Below are 19,226 nucleotides of genomic sequence, written 5' to 3' on the forward strand. Positions count from 1 at the left end.
TGTGATGCACTGTTCGCACCAAGCATTCGACTCTAAGCTTCGTTAAAGCTATCGGCTCGACCCTTTGGAACGATGGCTTGCTTGAGGTAGGGCGGTTGAACCAGAAGGTCAACAAGACCCGTTTCACGCACTTCGTGGTTGCGTAAGCCAAAGTAGCGGTGACTGCGATAGCTCCAGTGCACATTTGCAGCGACCATGAGTTCGATGCCGCGGACGTACGCCTTGACCTGCTCGGCGATGTCCTTATCACACTTCGGAAGTGTGGCGAAAGTCTCGTCCATGCGGTTCAAGCGGGTGTCGATCATGATTGCGACGTGATCGTGCGCTTCTTGTACCTCCATGCCGTTCAGTCGGCAGACTGCAATCATGTTGTGCGTGACCGACTCGGACTGGAAAGGGTTAGTCTATATAAACGTTCGCTCATTGCAGTGGCTTACTCACCTCTTCCTTTCGATATGACACCACATCATTCTGTAGACCGCACAGCTCGCAGCTCAGCTGCTCGAGTCCTCGGATTTGCTCACTGAGCATGATCTCATCTGGTATCTCGAGATCATTCGCGAAGCAGACCATGGGATAACAAGGGTCCATTCCGACCGAGTCGCTGCGGCGTTCCAAGATCTCATCGAGACTACGGTTGTAGTCTTCGTGGCAGTCCTCGACGTGCTTGAGTGCCCCAATCAAGAACTTCTCCATAGCTCTTCTGTAGAACTTTTGCTGGGGAAGGAGAAGCCAGCGCACGGTATCGACACCAGAAGTCATCGTGGGCAGCTTGGACCTTGTCGACATAATCTAGGTCGGGATCGTTCTGGTCTGCAGGCGTAATGTCGCCATCGATAGCTTCAAACAGGCGATCGATGAAGGCCTTTGTGCGCACAGGATCTCCCTTGAGGTCGCCGTTGTCGAACAAATCATCGAGATAGAAGATCAAGTTGGTCCAGTCGCTCACGATGCGGAAGCGTTCGTAAGGAGTGTATGGAATGTAGACAGCGCAGAACCAAGTGAAGTCCCCAGCGGTAAGGACTCGAGAAGCCTTCTCTGTCATACCGAGCCTGTCAGCGAGCCATTGGCAGGAAGCAAGCTTGCACTGCTCATAGTCAGGTCGCATGTCGGGATCGGGTGCGATGAATGATTTGAATAGGATGGGTAGTCGAATAAGGAGTCGACTGGACTTCTCGTGCTGTGGACGTGGGATTGTCATTGCGAGGTTTTGTCCGTCTCTGTTTGATCTAATTTGGCTGAGAGGATGTAGATAGCTGCAATTGTCTCGAATTGCGCGTGCTCAGATTTGAAAGTGTTGAAATCGTGGACACCGTTTCTCCTTTTTATGGGCATCACAGTGAAGATGGTGGGTGAATGCTAGGCAGCTGTGAACGTTGCACTGGCTGCGGAGCATTGAGCACCATAACGTCAGCAGAGTGGTGAAGCTGCAAAAGGAAGGCAGTCCCTCACTTATGTGGAGATCGCTATACTACTTCTTTCTCGCATGGAGCAGAGTACGATCGCATTCACCATCAGACCGTCCAGCTTGTTGCTCTTCTCCTCGAACCACGTGGCTGGTATTACGTGATCCCTCGTGCGTAAAGTATTCGGCAGCAGTTGAAGTGGTTTGGCTGTAGCACAAGCCACACGCGCTGAAGCGAAGTCCCTGCATACCACATCAGGAAGCTGGTTGTGTCATTCATGGCTGCGGCATTAGCTGTGCCAATGCCCGGGATAAATGTTGCTCATAGAGTCTTCGAATTTCTGGCGTCGGGCGCCATGCCGGATCCCGTGGTAGGCTGATATTGGGGTTACGATTGCGGTGGCCACTTTTCACTGGGGGCTCTTCCATCAAGATGATTTTGTCTACCACAAGCTCCGCAAGCTCGGCAGGCAAATTACGCCCAACCACAAGGTGAACACAGAACCGGGCTTCCCGGCGAGCTCTCTTCCGAAGTTCATCAAACAAAGTCTTGTACTGCATATGAAAGCATCTGAAGCGTGAAATTCCACGAGGCGGCTTTTGCTGGCTACTGACACGACAGTAGTGACAATCCTGGCCTCTCGAACAGAGCTCGCGCCATGTAGCAGTGCAAAACAACCAGCTATCGTTCGTCCGAATTACATCGCGGGCGTTTCGACTGAGCTCGCGTGCTGAGTCTTGCGAGAGATCGTATCTCGAGAGAAGCATTACATCGATGCGAAGAGCCACAGCTCCAGCTTTTGGGTGGGTCGAACGGCGCAGGGCCTCACGAAAGCATATCAGGAGCGGCGGCAAGGTCCCAGAGCACGACTTTGAGCTGTGGAGTCCATCCTCTGCCGTCCTGAATAGTTGCGCGACAAAGCCTGGCGAGAAGCAGCTGGATCCTTCGTCCAACGAACCCCATAGCTGGTCGACCTTAATATCTTGGTACAAATTAGTAGTCTGCGACTGCAGAGATCACGTGTCACGTACCGTTCATACCACCGTAACGACACCAGAAGTCGGACCCCACAATATTCAGCCTCGCTCTGCGAAAACGCGGTCGCACTTGGCCCATCGACGTACCAAAGCAATCTACAATATCCACAGATGAGTATAAAATGAAAAATTCGGCATCCATGATCGTCCGGAATAGTTCTTGCACATGCTCGATCTTCTCCTTCGATGATGCAGGTTCACGTAGACAAGTGTCGAGCCCATCAAGTGCAGCGACGATCCCGCTGAAGTCCACGACCGGGCGAGCCCTTTTCACTCGTGTCTTGGTGCGCTGAGACTTTGGTGGAGGCGATGAAATCGACGCGCTTCGTTGGGCCTGGCCAACGAGAGCAGCAGCTAGCTGTCCTTTGGCCGTCATCGCAACTTGAATGTACGCTGAGCGAATGGGTAACCTTGATAAACTCAGTATGAGGTAGAAAAGAAGCTGAAACCAGATCAGGTAGAATGGCAAGAGGGAGGGGGAGGGGAATGGAGATTTCAATGAAAGCGGCCCGTAATGTTGTGCACACTGTGTAACACAGCATTTTGTGCCACCATTCTCTTGCAGCGTGCACATTGCATGACGTGGTAGCACCACGATTGCTTGCATACATTGGGCGCTTCTGCACTTCTGATGGCAATGATATGGCAAGCCATGGTGATTGTCATCGCTCTGACAGGCGCAGCATCTTTCGAACAGGTGTCATGCCGGATTTGCGTCGTACGCTTCTACGATGCATGCATCCGTCGTCCTCACGAGCACTCGCAGTGCACACGAGGGGGAGCCGGTCACTCAGACACGTATTAGGCGATCCGGAACGGCTTTTGCCGTCCAGTCGGTGTGTGCAACATTGAAGGTGCCATGAAGGTGATGTATCGCAGGTCTCTGTTCGCTGATGTGGTAGAGATGCACGCGTCTGATGCCCTTTCGCTTAACCCGGTGGATTGATCGCAGGAGTCTGGGGCATGGCGCTCTAGCAGAGCTAATTCACTGTCAGAGGCACAGCTAAAGCGTGCGACTTCCATTCTTCCGCTGTTGGACATATGCAAGGCCCTGGTATCATTCAGCCACCTTATAGACTTCATTCGGCCTCATCACACTGTCTGCGAATACTTCACTGCCCTTCGCTGTCCTTCATTTCCATCTTCCGCCTCGCGGCCAAGATCATCTCCTCCCTCCGCCTCTTCAACGCCTCGGCTCTCTGCGCCTTGTCCGAACTCCAAGCACTCTTCTTCTTCTCTCTTTCTTGCTCCTCGCTCAAAACTGGTTCCTTGCCTTTTCCGCTCGTCGTCACCCTCCCTTGCAGCCCATAGCGACTGATAAGATCCTGCTGTGATGGCGTGACCCTACTGCCTGAAGTCGCTGCGGTGTTCCCAGTCCTATTCGGTGCCGCGGTGGGTATGACGGGAAGATCGGGTTGGAATGTCGGAGGTGGGTTATCGAGCCCTCGGCCGTCAAGCACTCTTGCAGTCGTGGCCTCTACGCTACCGCCATTGCGTGACAGATCCCAGGCTATGCTTCGGCGATCAAGTTGAGGGAATATGGCAGAAACGGCGTTGACTTTGGCAGGATCGATGCGGTTTCGTGAGGTGGACGATGTGCCGGTCGAAGGTGTGGAGGGTTTGCTCATGTACCAACGGACGGCGAGGAAGCCGACAACGACTACGGCGACGATTTGCGGAATGTTGATTGAGTTATCAGCGGCCATGACGCTTAGTCTTGGTTGGTGTCGCGTGGGCGATATGGATGGCAGCAGCGGCCTGGGAGAGTCGCTTTTCCGGTGAACCTGTTGTTGGTGTGCTACGAGACAGCTGCAGACAGTACGGATTTCGGAGTTCGAGGATTGTAGGTGTGTGTTCTGTACAAATGTGAGTTGTGTCAGCGAAGAGATGCATCCATCCGCGGCTTCCAGCTGTCACAAGCGCGGGTCCGTGCGCATCCATACCACTGCACAACGAGACCTCCTTGGCAGTCCTTGGGTGCTTCCATCATTAAACGACCTCCGTAGGCCGGCCTCATCCAGATGGGAGATTCGAAGCTGCGTTCTGAGGTCGATGCAATCCTCCGGAATCATATCACCGCGGGCGGGGCATCAGTGGCCATCGCGTCCAGCCAGGCAGAGCCTTTCTGTTTCCATACAGGCCTCGCAGACATCAAAACGTCCAAACCCGTGGACAGCACGCATCTATTTGGCATTGGAAGTATCACCAAGGTATTTGTAGCAGTCGTAGTCTTGCAGCTGGTGGAAGAGGGCAAGCTCGCACTTCAAGACACTGTTCAAGAACACCTTCATCCAGATATTTACCGCGATATTGACGATGCGCAAAATGCAAGCATATTGCAGCTTCTAAATCACACAAGTGGCATCGATAGCTGGGAAGATGATTCCACCTGGCTCATCGACGCAAGAGGCGCCAGGATCCAGCTCGACCGGATCTGGCAGAAGACTGAGCCATTGGACTACATTTGTCGCCCAAAGAAGACAGCTCCAAGTCCAGGGACATGGTCTTATGCAAATACGAATTATACACTACTCGGGTTGATTGTTGAGAAGATCACAGGAAGTTCAGCAGAATCCGAGATCCGCCAACGCATCTTGCAACCTCTAGACCTGAAGCTGACGTTCTTGGATGGATTCGAGAGTTGTCCCGGAGGCGGTACCGTTGCTAGCCGATATCACTACGCTTCTCAGCACTTTCGAAATACGGCAGGAGTTTGCAATGCATTCTCCTCAGTTCAAGAGGACATCATCGACGTCACAGGCTCGAATCTTTCGGTTTTATGGATGGCAGGTGGCATGATCTCGCATCCTTTGGATCTCGTCAAGTTCGCTCTAGCGCTGAAAACCGGGGCGCTGCTGAAACCGCCGTCGATGGCACTGATGCACGATTTCGTTCCCTCGACTTTGCCTGGTCATGAAATGGGCCGCGGTGTATTCAGACAGATCATTCCTGGTCAAGGAGCCTGGGTTGGACATTCTGGGGGTGTCCTAGGCTTTTCGGCTCAGCTGTGGTGGAAGGAAGATGGAGACTGTATTATGTGCGTGCTGGCTAACGTCGGTACTGTGAATGCAGGCAAAGTGGACTTTGGCACGAGCCCTATTGTGCAACGATCGAACTTTCTCGGGCTGGCCTACGATCTGGTCAAACGCTGATTGCCTGAACGACCCCTAAGCAGACCGCCAACCAGCAGGTGCTACCTCCCGCCTGCCTCATGGGTAAGATCGTTCCACTAGTGTGGCAGCATTTGTGAAGAGTATGCCGGCAGAGCTAGTCTACATCACAAGGCTATTTAGAGTGTCCGCTTGGCATTGCTCAAACTTGCTCACGATCAGCTCATAGCCGGCTTGTCCTGTGCTAGATCGATCGCAGAGGCTCGCATATAAAGGTGCTGATGGTCCTCGGGGAGGAATCCTTGACACGTTCTCACCTTCTGTATCCTTTGAATGGAGGAGCTGATTCAGCGGCATCGGCATCGGTATTCGACCCTCTCTATTCTCGGCCTACGATGCATCGATCTTCCCAACCTAGGATGGCAGGGCGTCTACAATCAAGGCGAAGCACGGCAACCTCCGAGTGCTCGACTGGAATGCCCATTGAGCGTCTGAACGCCAGAAGTCCATCTTGCCGTGGCGCATACGAGACGTACCGGCGTTGATCACGAGTCTCCAGCTAATACGAATGCCCAATCTTGGTACCTCGATCACCACTCGCTCTGTTCCTTGCATGCCATGGACACAAGCTGTGCAGAGACCCCTCCCATCAAGTGGGTGCTGTGGGTGCTTCGCTGACCAGCGCTGCACACTACTCGATAGCGCTACCTTGGCATACATTCCTGCAGCAAGTGTACGATATGACAGCTGCCTGTTTCGGCTAGAGCTCCGCTTCTTTACGCGAGAGATCCCAAGACTGGGTCGGCGAAGTGCGTGGGGCAGTGGCGTTGCTCTCAACTTCATGTCTTCGACATCTAGTTCACTGGTCTCAAAGCACGCGCAGCTCTGGTTCACAATCTGACGACCTGCCACTCACAGTCTCTCTATTTGGCAAGGCAGGGATAGAGTGTTTCCAGAAAAGGGCGATCACTGGTTGGGATTATTCTTTGCAGCTGCCCGCCAAGCCGGCTTGAACGTACCAAGACGCATTGCAGCAAATGAGATGGCAGAGTTGTCACTGCACCCAAGACTTGTCCAAGCACGCCGCCACAGCTTGTTTCCTACCTCCACCAAAGACGCTATCGCAACCTCGGGGCTACCCTATGATAGGAAGGTATGATTGAGTGTACACAGATTGCAGCGGCATGGTGTCGCGTGCAACAAGACCAGTACCAAGCATGGCTGCGACAAGATCTCGTGCAACCGCTAGTCTGCAACGACCCAGTATAAGGGCAAGTGAGCTCCCTTTCACTCGTAGCTCCAGCAATCGCAACTTTCTCTTCACATTGCCATCATGAAGTTCGCTACAGTCGCGGCAGCTATGCTGCCTCTTGCGGCCGCATACACCAAGGAACAGTACAGATCGGGAGCTGTCATGCAATGGATGATGGAGGCCAAAGAGGTATGGTGATTGTTTCAGAAGATTCATCGAATCGTATTGATGGAAGTAGTCTGCCTGGGCTGTTGCCAGAGCTGCCGGCGAGTACAAGAGCGAGAGATACAACGGATTCGAAAAGAACAAGAAGGGCGATCGAATTCGATGCACCAACGGCAAGGCCGAAGCCGTCGCAGGAGACGCCAACCAAACATACGCCTGCAACGGCATCGATATGTACGACTTCAAGACTCACGCAGAGCTCGGTAGCAACGGCGGCGAGGGCTCTGGATCTTGGGGTGTCACACTGCAAGGCCGAGACTTCATCGCCATCGGACAGACAGACGGCGCCGCGTTTGCTGAGGTGACGAAGCAAGGCAAGCTGGTGTACCTTGGCAGACTTCCTGCGCAATCGACACCAATCATCTGGAGAGAGATCAAGGCGAATGGTCCTTACATGATCATCGGCTCTGAGGCTGTTGCACATGGCGTTCAGATCTTTGACGTGAGGCGCACCACGTAGATATGTCACACCACTTGCTGACAGTGACTTCAGATGCGCAAACTCCTCAAGGTCGATCCGAAGAAGCCGAAGACGTTCAGCACTCTTACTGATGTCACTGTGTTCAATGGTGAGTCTCGAACTACAGCACCAACGGACTTTGCCTAGCGTTCCCAAACACCTGTGCACAAGGCATCCACGACAATTAGAGCTAACTGGTTTTCTCAACAGATCCCATCGGTCTCCCAACTGGCCGCTCGCACAATGTCGTGGTGAACGAGGAGAGGAACTACGCCGTCGCGGTCGGTGCCGCACCAAGGAATACCACATGCAACTCTGGTCTGGTTTTCATTAACATGGACAATCCTACCAAGCCATACATGTCTGGCTGCGCGCCACAGGATGGTGTAAGTCTTGTTGTCCCGATCTGGGTTGCTGAGGGACCAAAATTTGCTGACCCATGCTGCAAAGTATGTCCACGATGCCCAGTGCATTGTCTACCGCGGTCCACACAAGAAATACTACGGAAAAGATATATGTTACGGCTTTAATTTGAGTACTCTCTTCTTCCGTTAGATGTGACTGCATTCTAATGATTTCTACAGGAAGATACGTTAACCATCTACAACGTGGAAAACAAGAAGGGTCTCACTGCCGCCGAGATTATTTCCATCACTCCTTACAAGGGTGCCTCCTACAGCCACCAAGGCTGGGTCCTGGACCCCAACTGGCAAACTCATCTTGTTTTGGACGATGAGCTCGACGAGGGCTTGGTCGTGCCAGACGAAGTGAACCCAGAGAGTCCTGCATTGGATGGTTTCCCGGTGACCTACATCTTCGACATCACAAATCTCGAGAAGCCAGTCAACACCGGATTTTACAAGTCCAAGGTCAAGTCGGTCGACCACAACCAGTTTGTCGTAAGTCTTCTCATCGCACATGAAAGGCCTGACTAGCGCTAACACCGGTACAGCACAACGGTCTCTCCTTCCAGTCCAACTACCAAGCTGGTCTGCGTGTCCTCGATGTCAGCAGCATTCCACGCGATCCTTCGGGAAAGAGTGTTCGCGAGATCGCCTTCTTCGACACATATCCACAAGACGACTCGCTACCTGGTGGCGGACTTCCTGACTGGACCTATGGAACCTGGAGTCATTACAGCTTCCCCAGCGGCTGGATTGTCATCAACACAATCGATCGCGGCCCATTCGTCGTCAAGTTGAACAACTTCAGGAAGCGCGGTTTCGGCAGCGAGTATGTCAAGCGTGGCGCTTAAGTCGACTGTAATGACAGTCATGATATAATGAAGAGAAAACAGAAATATGATGAAGTCGGATAGCGCTTGTACGATTTGCCGAGCCAACTCTCGGTTCATTTGAGTTTCCGTTCGGGCTCAGTGTTCCATTCATGTTGTGACCCGCGCCTGCGGTATGCCAAGGCATGGTGATGTGGCCGTCGGTCGGAAATGTGGGCCTCCGTAGAGTAACCGACGGTATGGTCTACGCCACGGACTTATAGGAGGCCTCTACGCGATTCTTCCGGCACTGAATACTAATCAATAGTGATCAACTCTGGAACAATGCTGAATGCGCTCAGATGTGGATTGGAGCCATTCCTCAATCCGTGACTAATTCAATGGGGCATACAAACGAATGTTAATTGCCAACCAGGACAGACCTGTCTTTGAAGACAAACCCAGTCGGCCACGTATCTCACACCATTGCGTCTAGTTGGGCGACGAGGACTCGGGCGACAGAAATGTACGGGCTCATCCATGCGGTTACCGTTCACTGTAGTCCAATATTGTGGGGACAATACGACTCGGATATCCACAATGCTTGCACGAGGCTGAAACCCTATACCAGTTGGCTTGATTCTTAGGGCATAGTCAGGGGAAGAAGACTAGGTATTTCCGTCGATACTAATCGCCTTATAGGGAGAAAGGCGATAGTATATAGCAGAGAATTCAACTTCTTTGATCGGAAAAGGTTAGCTGCCAGAAGTTCTTCAACATCCACTGGAAGAGCCAAACACGTCTCTGTAGCTCACTTCAGATCAGTCCGACAAGATGCAGTTCTCCATTTACATCACTTTTGTCCTGGGCCTCATTGGCTTCGCAGCTGCTGGTAAGCCACATCTTGTCCCAGGCTCTACGCGATCAGCCTACACAGCACAAAGCGGCTGACGAAAGCTGTGTACATTTAGACTTGGGCTGCGATGCGCAGTACTGCGATTGCATTAGGGGAGGCTCATCACAGGGCTCATGCTTCAACGGTCATTGCTCTAATGCATTTCCTCCTGGTAGCACTGTTCCGAGCTGCAATTGATCGGAGTGGCACATAGACGTCGGGACGGAGGAGAGGACTGTCAGCGACGATATGGGTTTTGGACCTCACAGCTTGTGTTGAAAGAGTATCTCCCAAATATACTCAACGGCATCACAAGATGGGGGTCTACTCGGAGTGCCATGCTCTCCACCAAATTTTCTGTGCCAATACTGCGAGCAGCATCGCGCTAGGACTTTACAATAGCAGAATCACAAGCACCACAAGGTTACCACAAGGTCGCCATGTTCCTGCAGCTTTGTCAAGCACCGCCTACTCACATTCTGCACAAGCCCGTAACTCTCGAGTTGAGACGTCATCTGATCCTCCATCGACATACTTTCCGATTCGCGATTGCAGAATTCGGAAGGTGTGATGTGCAAACCAGATTGCCCATTTCAGCCAACACGAAAGCTACTTGCAAAGTTGGACGAATGGCGTCGAAGCAAGTGTGGCTTGTGTACCTTGCAGCAAGAAACAATGTGAATCCTATTACAATGATCAGCAGAGGCTGTGTATTCTCGATATTTCATTTATATAGCGTGATGCACAACGAGGTCATGCAGGATATACCGATACCGCTACAATGAAGTCCATAACGTGCAGCATACTAGCAACAGCACTTACAGCTGCTGCTCAAGGTATAGGGCTAGTAACTGATGATTTTCCAATTGTGGATCTGGTGAGTGCGAAATGTGGTCGTTGTGATATGTATGCCTGCTGACTTTGTTCACAGGGCTATGCTCGGCACGCCCCTACGAAAATCAACCAGACTACACTGAACAAAATATCATACGCAACCTATTCCAACATTCGCTTCGCGCAGCCTCCCGTCGGTGCACTGCGTTTCCGGAAACCAAAAGTCCCTCCACCATACGCCGAAGGAGTCCAAGATGGCGTGATATCACAGAATGAGACGAATTGCATACAGTCCGTACCAGGATACTTCACGTCCTTACCAGGCTTGAATGGAACCTCATGGGGACAAGAAGACTGTCTGTTCCTGGATGTCATCGTGCCCGAAGGTGTAAAGCAAGGCTCCAGCGTGCCAGTGCTCCACTGGATTTATGGTGGTGGCTTTTTCTTCGGAGCTAAGGATACTGGAGGAAATCCGGCGGCGTTGTTCGATCGCATGACTGCAGACGACAAGTTTGTGATTGTGGCATCGAATTACCGGCTTGGAGTCCTTGGCTGGAGTGCTGTAGAGGGAGAGTCTGGCATAGATGCGAATGCAGGTTTGTACGACTCCCAGGCTGCGTTGGAATGGACTCGCGATAATGTGCATCGTTTTGGTGGGGACTCAAATCAAGTCACGGTCATGGGCCAAAGTGCGGGAAGTGGCATTATCGAGCATTTGCTAGCCGCAACTAGCGAAGGCCAGAGACCATCTTTTCAACAGGTAAGTGAAACGAGCTCCATTCTCATTGTCAAAGACTAATAGCTGCACGAAGGCTATTCTCTCCTCTCCCGGCTATCGCCCACATGTCAATCGCTCCATCGAGACACTCGGCCTGTGGCGTGAATTGTTGAATCAAACCAAGTGCACCGATTTCGACTGCGTTAAGAAACTACCAGAGACAACCATCGCTGAAGCAAACCGGTATCACTACCTCGAAGCTCCGTCTGGTGGATTTCCTGGTTCCTCGATCTCTTACGGGCCAGTCATAGATGGAGATCTGGTCAAGGACCTTCCCGAACGCGTCCTGCAACAAATTAGTCAGTTTTCACCAGCTCCACCGAGCTATGTGAAACGAGTTATTGCAGGTGATATGAAGAAAGATGGAGCAGCTTCCACGATCGGCGACTTCACTTCTTGGGCAGAGCAAGTTTCCGTGTTTGCACGAACGCCTTCGAATGCGACCATCTCAGCGATCGAGAACCTCTACGGGCCATTCAATGGATCCGGATCATCGTTTCGCGAGGATGGGTCTGTCGAAATGACTCCATTCGATACCTTCTCGGGGGACGTGATCTTTGCTTGTCACTCCCATTTCGTGGCCGAAGCCTTTGCTGCATATCGTGCAAGTGGTCACTGGCCAGGGCTGGACAGTGAAAGCTACCGCTACGAGATGTCAATCCAGCCGGCAGTACACGGCCAGGACATCAGCTATTACTTTTTTGATGAGATCGTGGCGGCCCTGGATCCCACCGTAGAAGAATCTGTTGCAACAGACTTGCAGCAAAAGTTTCGAGACTTTATCATGGGTCGAGAAATGGAGGGTTGGCCCGAGTCTACCTCGAGTGGGGGCGATGCTCGAGATTGGCTGAACATCACTGCAGATGGCCTTGTTGCTGTCGAGCAGGCCGATGAGGGTGATCGTCGGAAAAAGTGCCGAGAGATTGTCTCATTGTACGGGAACGAGGCGGATGGGTGGTGAGCTGAGCGGACCGGCCATAAATAGTGACCGCGATATATAATTCTCGATGAAACTTGCCCCTGAGCACAGTGTACATCTCGAAAGAGAGGGCACGTCCCAGGAATAGACTTTTGACAGGAGGAAGGAGGAGGGAGAACTCCGCACATGGCGGCAAGACGGGGGCCGAAACCTTAGTGGTTGCCACTACGAATTTCGATCAAAACACCTACGTAAACAACGCTATTACCACCTCTATCACCACCTCTATTACGCCCTCTATCACTCGCAACACACTCGCAGCATGCCTCGCTATACTGTCGATTATAGTTAATAGTATAACTTTATTAAGGAACGCGTAGAGGCAGGTATACCCCGAGCTACTATCGTTTCTAAGCTCGCTGCCGAGGGCATTATAATATTAACACGCACTCTTAGCCGTACTATATCAAGCTGGAACGTTTTGTACGGCAGTTAAAGGCCTAATTAGCGTCTTAATAATAAAGAGAAGCTGCGACTACGTATTGTTTAGTTATATTACTTTATACGTACTACCGACGCTAAGGCAGCGGAGATTCTTAAACTAGAAGGATTCGTAATCGGTGCCTACCGCTATAGTATTATACGCAAAGAGATAGGCTTATAGAAGCGCAAATATAGTACTAAATAAGAAGAAGAAGAAGACCGGATTATCTAGCTACTATAGGTTAAACTATAGAAGTCTATAGTAGAGTCGTTTAGTAGGCGGAATCTATATACGTATATAAGGATAAAGCATAATATTATTAGACGGTTTAAGCCCTCTGTACTACTATTATAGCGTTAAGCGCACCGCTAACGATTCTAGTAACCGTATATACGCCGCTATCCGCGACTTTAACTCTAAGGGCCTCCGTAAGCGTACCGAACGAATCTGCGAACACTATAGCGCTATTATTACGCCTAGACTATTCTATATACTATTAATAGACGCATACTATAAATTCGAGCATTAGGGTATCTAAATCTATACTACGATTAATATTTATTTATGCTATATCGTATAGATTTATATCGGAATTACTAGCCGTATAGCTGTCTTAGTTCTCGCTTAATACGTCTATACTCTACGCGCGACAAGAACAGTACTATAGATAGTTAAATCTAATCGTAGTATAGAGATAATCCTAGCTACTAATACCTATTATATAGTTCGTATAGCCTACTACGAATAGGAGCAGAATCCGGACGATACGCCGGTATACCTAACATTTAACGAGGTGTTTAAATACGGCACTAGTAAGATAAATTAGCGTATTAAGGCATAGTAGAATTAATAGGCACCTGCGCTAGAAGGCTAGAGGGCGTACTTCTACGAATTAACCGATAATAGACACTTTAACGACAGATCCTTAGCGGATAAGATCGCGTTTCTCGCGATATATATACCGATTATACGGCACGAGGTTTATTAGTTTGTTAAGGTTTAGAACTACTATCGTATTCGGAAATAGGCGAAAAGGCCGCATAGTATTCTAGGTATTCTATATAAGCTATTTAACTACTCTTAGCTTTATTAGGCTAGCTACTAAGGGCTGCTACTACCTAAGGGTATATTAGATAGTATTAAGGAAGAATTGAAGGATTTTAGTAAGGCTACTCGTAGTAATAGTGTTAAATACTCGCTAATCCGATATGTATAGACCTTAACGCCTACCTACCCTAGGATATACTATAATAGTACTACGAGGCAATACAGCCGCACGGCTTTAAGCTGCTAATTAATAGTAGTGCGATTAACTCTAACGGTAAACGCCTTCACCGCCTTGCTTATATATAACTACGTAGTTTAATTGCTAATTATATAGCCTCTAATTAACTTCCAATTCTAGCCGAGCTTAATAAGCCGCTAGTAGCTCGTAACTAGGTACCTCTACGCTACGTTAAACGAGCGTTTAGAGCCGCTAGTAATTAGCCGATTATTAATAACGATATAGGGTTAGTAGAGTTCGCCGACTACCTATAATATATATCTCCGGCACCGCGAGCTACGATAGTTCTAGCGTATAAGATAGCGTAGAAATCTCTGCGTACCCCGCTATAAACTAACGCTTCTATAGCGCTACGGTATATTCTATTCCTCTACTATTTCTTAATCTACTAGCGAGCCTCTAATACCTTACCCTATAACGCTAATACTATAAGCAATAATAGCGGCATATAGGGTACCTTCTATGCTATTAATAGCAATAACTATACTAGGCTATATAGCAACTATGCCTTCTGCGGCGTATACGGCTTAAGGAATCCAAATCTGCTAACTAAATAGTTCCGACGCGAGGCTTCTACGTACCTAGGCGCTAGCAACGCTGCTAGTAGCGCTATAACTATAAGTATACCGGAACCTCCGGGGTATTAGTTATTTGCTAGAATTCTATTATACGCTAACGACGTACGCAATACTACGAATATACGGTATAAACTACGGCCTTCCGCGAACGCTAGTTCTAAGCCTCTGTCTTATCGTAAACTAATACCTATAGTAGTAGCTTAACCGCAGGTAGGGCCGGTTAAGAGGTATAGCTACGGTATTTAGCTATATACGTAGGCGATTAATATTAAGCTTAATAAGGATACCGAGATATAGTACTACGCTAAGGTTAAAAGCTATAACTTTATAATAGAAGACCTATTTACTAATAAGGAGTTTAATAATACTAATACCGACCTTCTAGCGTTTATTATCGACCGCCTTCCGCGAGAGGAGTTTAAGGCCTATCTACTATAGAGTATTAAGGAGTTCTACGGTATTATATTCTTTAAGGATTTTAACGACGATACTACTAAACTAACTATAATTAATATACAAGCCTAGTAGTATAAGGATATTAAGGAAGCAATATACGCCTTTAAAACTCCGAGGACTACTATACCCTATACCTTTAAGGTGCTCGTTTAAACCTTAACGATAGATAAGCGTATAAAGAAGCGCAAAGAACGTACTACGAGTATAGTAACTAGCGAGCCTACGAGTCGTTATAGCAGCGTTGTTCTATCTATTAAGAACGATACGTTTATTAAGACTAAGAAGCCTTCCTTTATAGAGATAGTTTCGAACTATAATAACCTACCTACGACAATTAATTTAACTAGCAATACTATAACGGTGCCTACTACGTTGCCTACTACCGTGCTAGCGGTACTAGTAGTGCTAGTAGTGCTAGCGGTACTAGCGCACGATATAGAGGCCGATAGTGCAGTTAATTAGAACGCTAATTAAAGCGTTAATTAAGAGGCTAACAAGGTAGCTAATTAAGAGCCTAACTAGCAAAAGAAGGGTAATAAACAACACTCTAAGGTAGCCGATTAAGAGGCTAAGAAGAGAGCTAATTAACTAGCTAAGCGTTAAAGGATAGAGGTATTACCTATATATATATCTACTAGGAGTACTACGAAGAAGAACTAGTATAGCTTAATACCGTACCGTAGTATACTTATAGGTAGAACCGTTGTTTAGAGGTATACTAGGGTTTATTTAGAATACTAGAGGCTGTATTTAATAGTATTTAAGACTAGGGGAATAGTTATAGAGGCAGAAACTAGAGTATTAAATTAAACGACTCGTAGTTATAGCGTTACTATTTAAATAGTAACTCGCTATTAAGCTATAGGCTCTTTACGCTCGCTATTAGGCTACAAACCCTTCTATAACGCGTAAATGTCTTTAGCCTTACTATTAGCCTTAGTACGTAGCTATTCTAACTACTAATCGTACGTCTTAATCTATTTACTATATCTAGCTACCTTCTCGTTTAATATAGCGTTATTAGCCTCTAGCATAGTTACCTTATCCTAAAGCTTAGCTAATATACTCTCTAGTATAGCGAGTCGCTCCTAGGTATTAGTAGTACTACTATCTTTACTACCCTCCGTATCCTTAGGAATAGCGTTTCTAGCTTAATAACTACCTTTGTTAGAAAGTGCAGTCTAGTTAGATATTCTAAGAGACACTTTAGGAATTAGGATTAGGTAATATAGGTTATATAATACTAAGTTATATAACCTAGCTAATACCTATCTTAGGAGTAAGATATAACCTATAACTAACTAATATAATTAACTCGGTTAGTTCCTACTTATTATCTCTACTTCTACTATATTATACCTATCCGACGAGTGCCTACGAGAATACAAATTTAATAGGTTATAAGCCCGGGTTTATAGAGAGGCTCTAAGTAGAAAGAGTTAGCCTTCTTATCCTTAAAGTAATATATATTACCTCTTATAGGACCTATAGTATTAACTAGATAGAGAAGCAGGAAAAGAGTATAAGGGAGACTAGAGGCATATCCTATCTATACTACCTTAAAGCTTTAGAAGATCCTAGTTATAAGCTAGAAGTCTCTAAAGGGTAGGTAAGATAGAGAAAAGCCTAGTAAAGCATACTCTACTTTAAAAGAGAGGTATACTAAAAGAGTATAAAGAGGAAAGGATTAGCCTTAGACTATAGTACTTAAGTAGATAAGACTAGGCCTAAGTACTAAGTACTACTAATACCTTAGAACTAGCTAGTAGTGCCCTTCTAAGAAAGTAGATCTTTTAGAGGTTCTCTACCTAAGAACCTAACTAACTCCTATAAGAGAGAAGAGTCCTTAGATACCTTAGCTAAGAGAGAAAAGTCTTAGTAACTAGAGAAGGCAGAAATCTAGAAGCTACTAATTAGATTAAAAGAGCTTATATTTCTAGAGTTTAGATTTGTTTGTTTAATTTTATAAAAATAGATTTAATAAGTAGAATTAAAAAGAAAAGAGCTATACTAGTACTAAGTAAGGAGAATTAGAAATAATAGTTTAGCCTACTATAGGACTACCTTAAGTTAAAGGATATATTTTAGGTTATCTTAGAACTAATACCTAACTTATCTATTAAGTTATTACTATCTGTCTTTAGCCTAAAATATTTAAGAAACAACCTAATATAGGTTAAGGCTAATATAACTACTAGGTATAAAATAATAATCTGCCTATTAGAAGATAACTAGGAAAAGGTCCTTAAGAAGAGATAAGCCTTAAAGATATAGGAGAAGATAAGAGCTAAGTATAGCAAGGTATATACTATATATATAATAGTATATATCTAGGAGTTTATAAACTTTTAGATAACTAAGGATATAATAATTAGAAAAGTATAGGTATAACTAGCTAGTATAGCAAGAAGGATTATAGAGGTAGACCCTTAGGAAGTATACTATAAGGAACTAGAGAGAAGACTTAAGTATCTCCTTAATAGCTTGCCTAAAGTATACTAAAGCATAAAGGACATAATCCTTACCTAGTAGTCTATAGTATATAAAAGTATACTATAGCTACTAGAATCCTATAAAGCTAGACTAAACTAGTCCTAAGAGATAGTAATATTTGCTAAGGGCAGAGGTATATAATATATAAAGCTAAAATACTACCTTTATAGAGAAGAGTATTTTAGAAGTATTACTAAGTATCTATACCTTAATAAAGCTAAGAGAACTATTAACTTAAGATAGGCTAATAGAGTAGAGAAGAGAAGATTACTACCTAGAGAGAGTACCTTTAGAAGGAGATCTTTACTAGATAGAGAAGTATTAAAAGAAATAGTAAAGAAACTTAACCTAAAAGTCTAATCCCTTAAAAAGAGACAAAGCTTAAGGAAGTTTTCTAAGAAGGTATATACTACCTAAGAAGATATAGAACCTTCTATAGTATCTAAAGTATCCTAATCTCTATTAGAGGATAATAATATTAATAAAGTTATATACTTAACTATAGAAGCAAAAGGCAAGTATATACTATTAAGGTAGCTACTTAACTCCTATGCTTTATTATATATAACTAACTAGGAATTACTTTTTAGAGAACTAAAACCTCTTTAGAGGAAAAAGTAGATTAAAGTTAGGAGTAGCTACCTAATAGCTATATATATAGGAAGTATAGTAATAGGTAAGAAAAGAGGAAAATAGATTGTTCTTAAGAATGTTCTCTTTATACTAAGTCTAGGAGTAAATCTTGTTTCTTAGAGCTAATTTAGCTAGTAGTATAGTGTTTAACTACTAAAATTTATACTTGTTTTATTATCTAGGAAACTAGTTATCTAGACAAAACTATTAAGAGGAGTACTATTTATTAAGGAGATTAATAATATATTATAGGAGCTTGTAATATTATACTTTAATTAAAAATAAAAGAATAAAGCCTATACCTTTAAAGTCTAGAAAAAGACCTAAGAATAGTAGGAGCTTTAGTATAGGAGACTTATATATTTTAAAGAGAGTCTTCTTAGAAACCTATATAAAGTGTCTAACTTAAAGGCTTAGATTCCTATTCTAAAGGAATACTAACTTTATAGAGTATATTCCTTAGTAAAAATAAAGAAATATAGAGAGAAAGAAACTAAGAGGAAACTATAAAAGTTATCTCTAGTTTCTATTAATATCTATAGTCCTTTGCCTATCTTAAGATTAGGATATAAATAGTAGCTTAAGATTATTAATAACTTCTTAAGAAAGAAATAGACTTTCCTAATAAAGTCTAGAGAAGATATACTAAGTATCCTTAGAGACTAGAAAGTAAAAGCTAAGCTATAATCGAGAAATCCCCTCTAGATTATAAGAAGTAATAGAGCAAGAGAGCTTCTTACTATACTAAAGTAGTAGGAGAAGGAATATAGAATTTCCTTCTATATAACTAAAGTATATAACTCTATCTAGAATAGAGTAGTTAAGAGGTTAATCTAAACCTCTAAAAACTATATAAGAGCAATACTAGAAGATGCCTATATACCTATTAAATTCTAGCTAGAAGCTTTAGTAGCTTATTTAGTTATTAGAAATTCCCTTCCTAATAGCCTAGAAATTAATAGATTTAAGGTATTATCTAAGGAAGCCTTTTTAAGTATTTAACTCTTAGTATTATACTTTAGAGTTTAGAGTTGCAAAGCAGTAGTCTATATAGATCCTAAGTCCTAGCTAGTAGGAATAAAATTAGATAAACTAATAAATAGAAGCAAAGATACTATATTTATTAGGTATATTCCTAATACTACTAAAATATAGCTCTTCTAGGAGC

General features: G+C 45.6%; 5 protein-coding genes across 5 annotated transcripts; 3 read left to right on the forward strand and 2 right to left on the reverse strand.

Annotated features, from left to right (window-relative positions):
• Positions 1 to 32: 32 nt before the first annotated feature.
• Positions 33 to 1,201, reverse strand: RHO25_006590 (uncharacterized protein; the record flags this gene model as incomplete). The annotated part of the gene is made up of 3 exons (XM_023597407.1): positions 33 to 389; positions 442 to 717; positions 779 to 1,201. The coding sequence occupies 3 exons, from the start codon at positions 1,199 to 1,201 to the stop codon at positions 33 to 35; spliced, it is 1,056 nt and encodes a 351-aa protein (XP_023451978.1).
• Positions 1,202 to 3,555: 2,354 nt separating this feature from the next.
• RHO25_006591 (uncharacterized protein) lies at positions 3,556 to 4,149 on the reverse strand (the record flags this gene model as incomplete). Its single annotated transcript, XM_023597408.2, has 1 exon — positions 3,556 to 4,149. One exon carries the CDS (start codon positions 4,147 to 4,149, stop codon positions 3,556 to 3,558), a length of 594 nt encoding a protein of 197 aa, XP_023451979.1.
• Positions 4,150 to 4,464: 315 nt separating this feature from the next.
• RHO25_006592 (uncharacterized protein) lies at positions 4,465 to 5,595 on the forward strand (the record flags this gene model as incomplete). The annotated part of the gene is made up of 1 exon (XM_023597409.2): positions 4,465 to 5,595. One exon carries the CDS (start codon positions 4,465 to 4,467, stop codon positions 5,593 to 5,595), a length of 1,131 nt encoding a protein of 376 aa, XP_023451980.1.
• A 1,291-nt stretch (positions 5,596 to 6,886) lies between these two features.
• Positions 6,887 to 8,745, forward strand: RHO25_006593 (uncharacterized protein; the record flags this gene model as incomplete). The annotated part of the gene is made up of 6 exons (XM_065602808.1): positions 6,887 to 6,994; positions 7,044 to 7,472; positions 7,524 to 7,599; positions 7,701 to 7,876; positions 8,075 to 8,389; positions 8,443 to 8,745. 6 exons carry the CDS (start codon positions 6,887 to 6,889, stop codon positions 8,743 to 8,745), a joined length of 1,407 nt encoding a protein of 468 aa, XP_065458880.1.
• Positions 8,746 to 10,379: 1,634 nt separating this feature from the next.
• RHO25_006594 (uncharacterized protein) lies at positions 10,380 to 12,171 on the forward strand (the record flags this gene model as incomplete). The annotated part of the gene is made up of 3 exons (XM_023597411.1): positions 10,380 to 10,475; positions 10,530 to 11,192; positions 11,245 to 12,171. The coding sequence occupies 3 exons, from the start codon at positions 10,380 to 10,382 to the stop codon at positions 12,169 to 12,171; spliced, it is 1,686 nt and encodes a 561-aa protein (XP_023451972.1).
• Positions 12,172 to 19,226: the final 7,055 nt, after the last annotated feature.

The sequence above is a fragment of the Cercospora beticola genome, chromosome 4 (assembly GCF_033473495.1).
Source record: "Cercospora beticola chromosome 4, complete sequence".
Lineage (NCBI taxonomy): Eukaryota > Fungi > Ascomycota > Dothideomycetes > Mycosphaerellales > Mycosphaerellaceae > Cercospora > Cercospora beticola.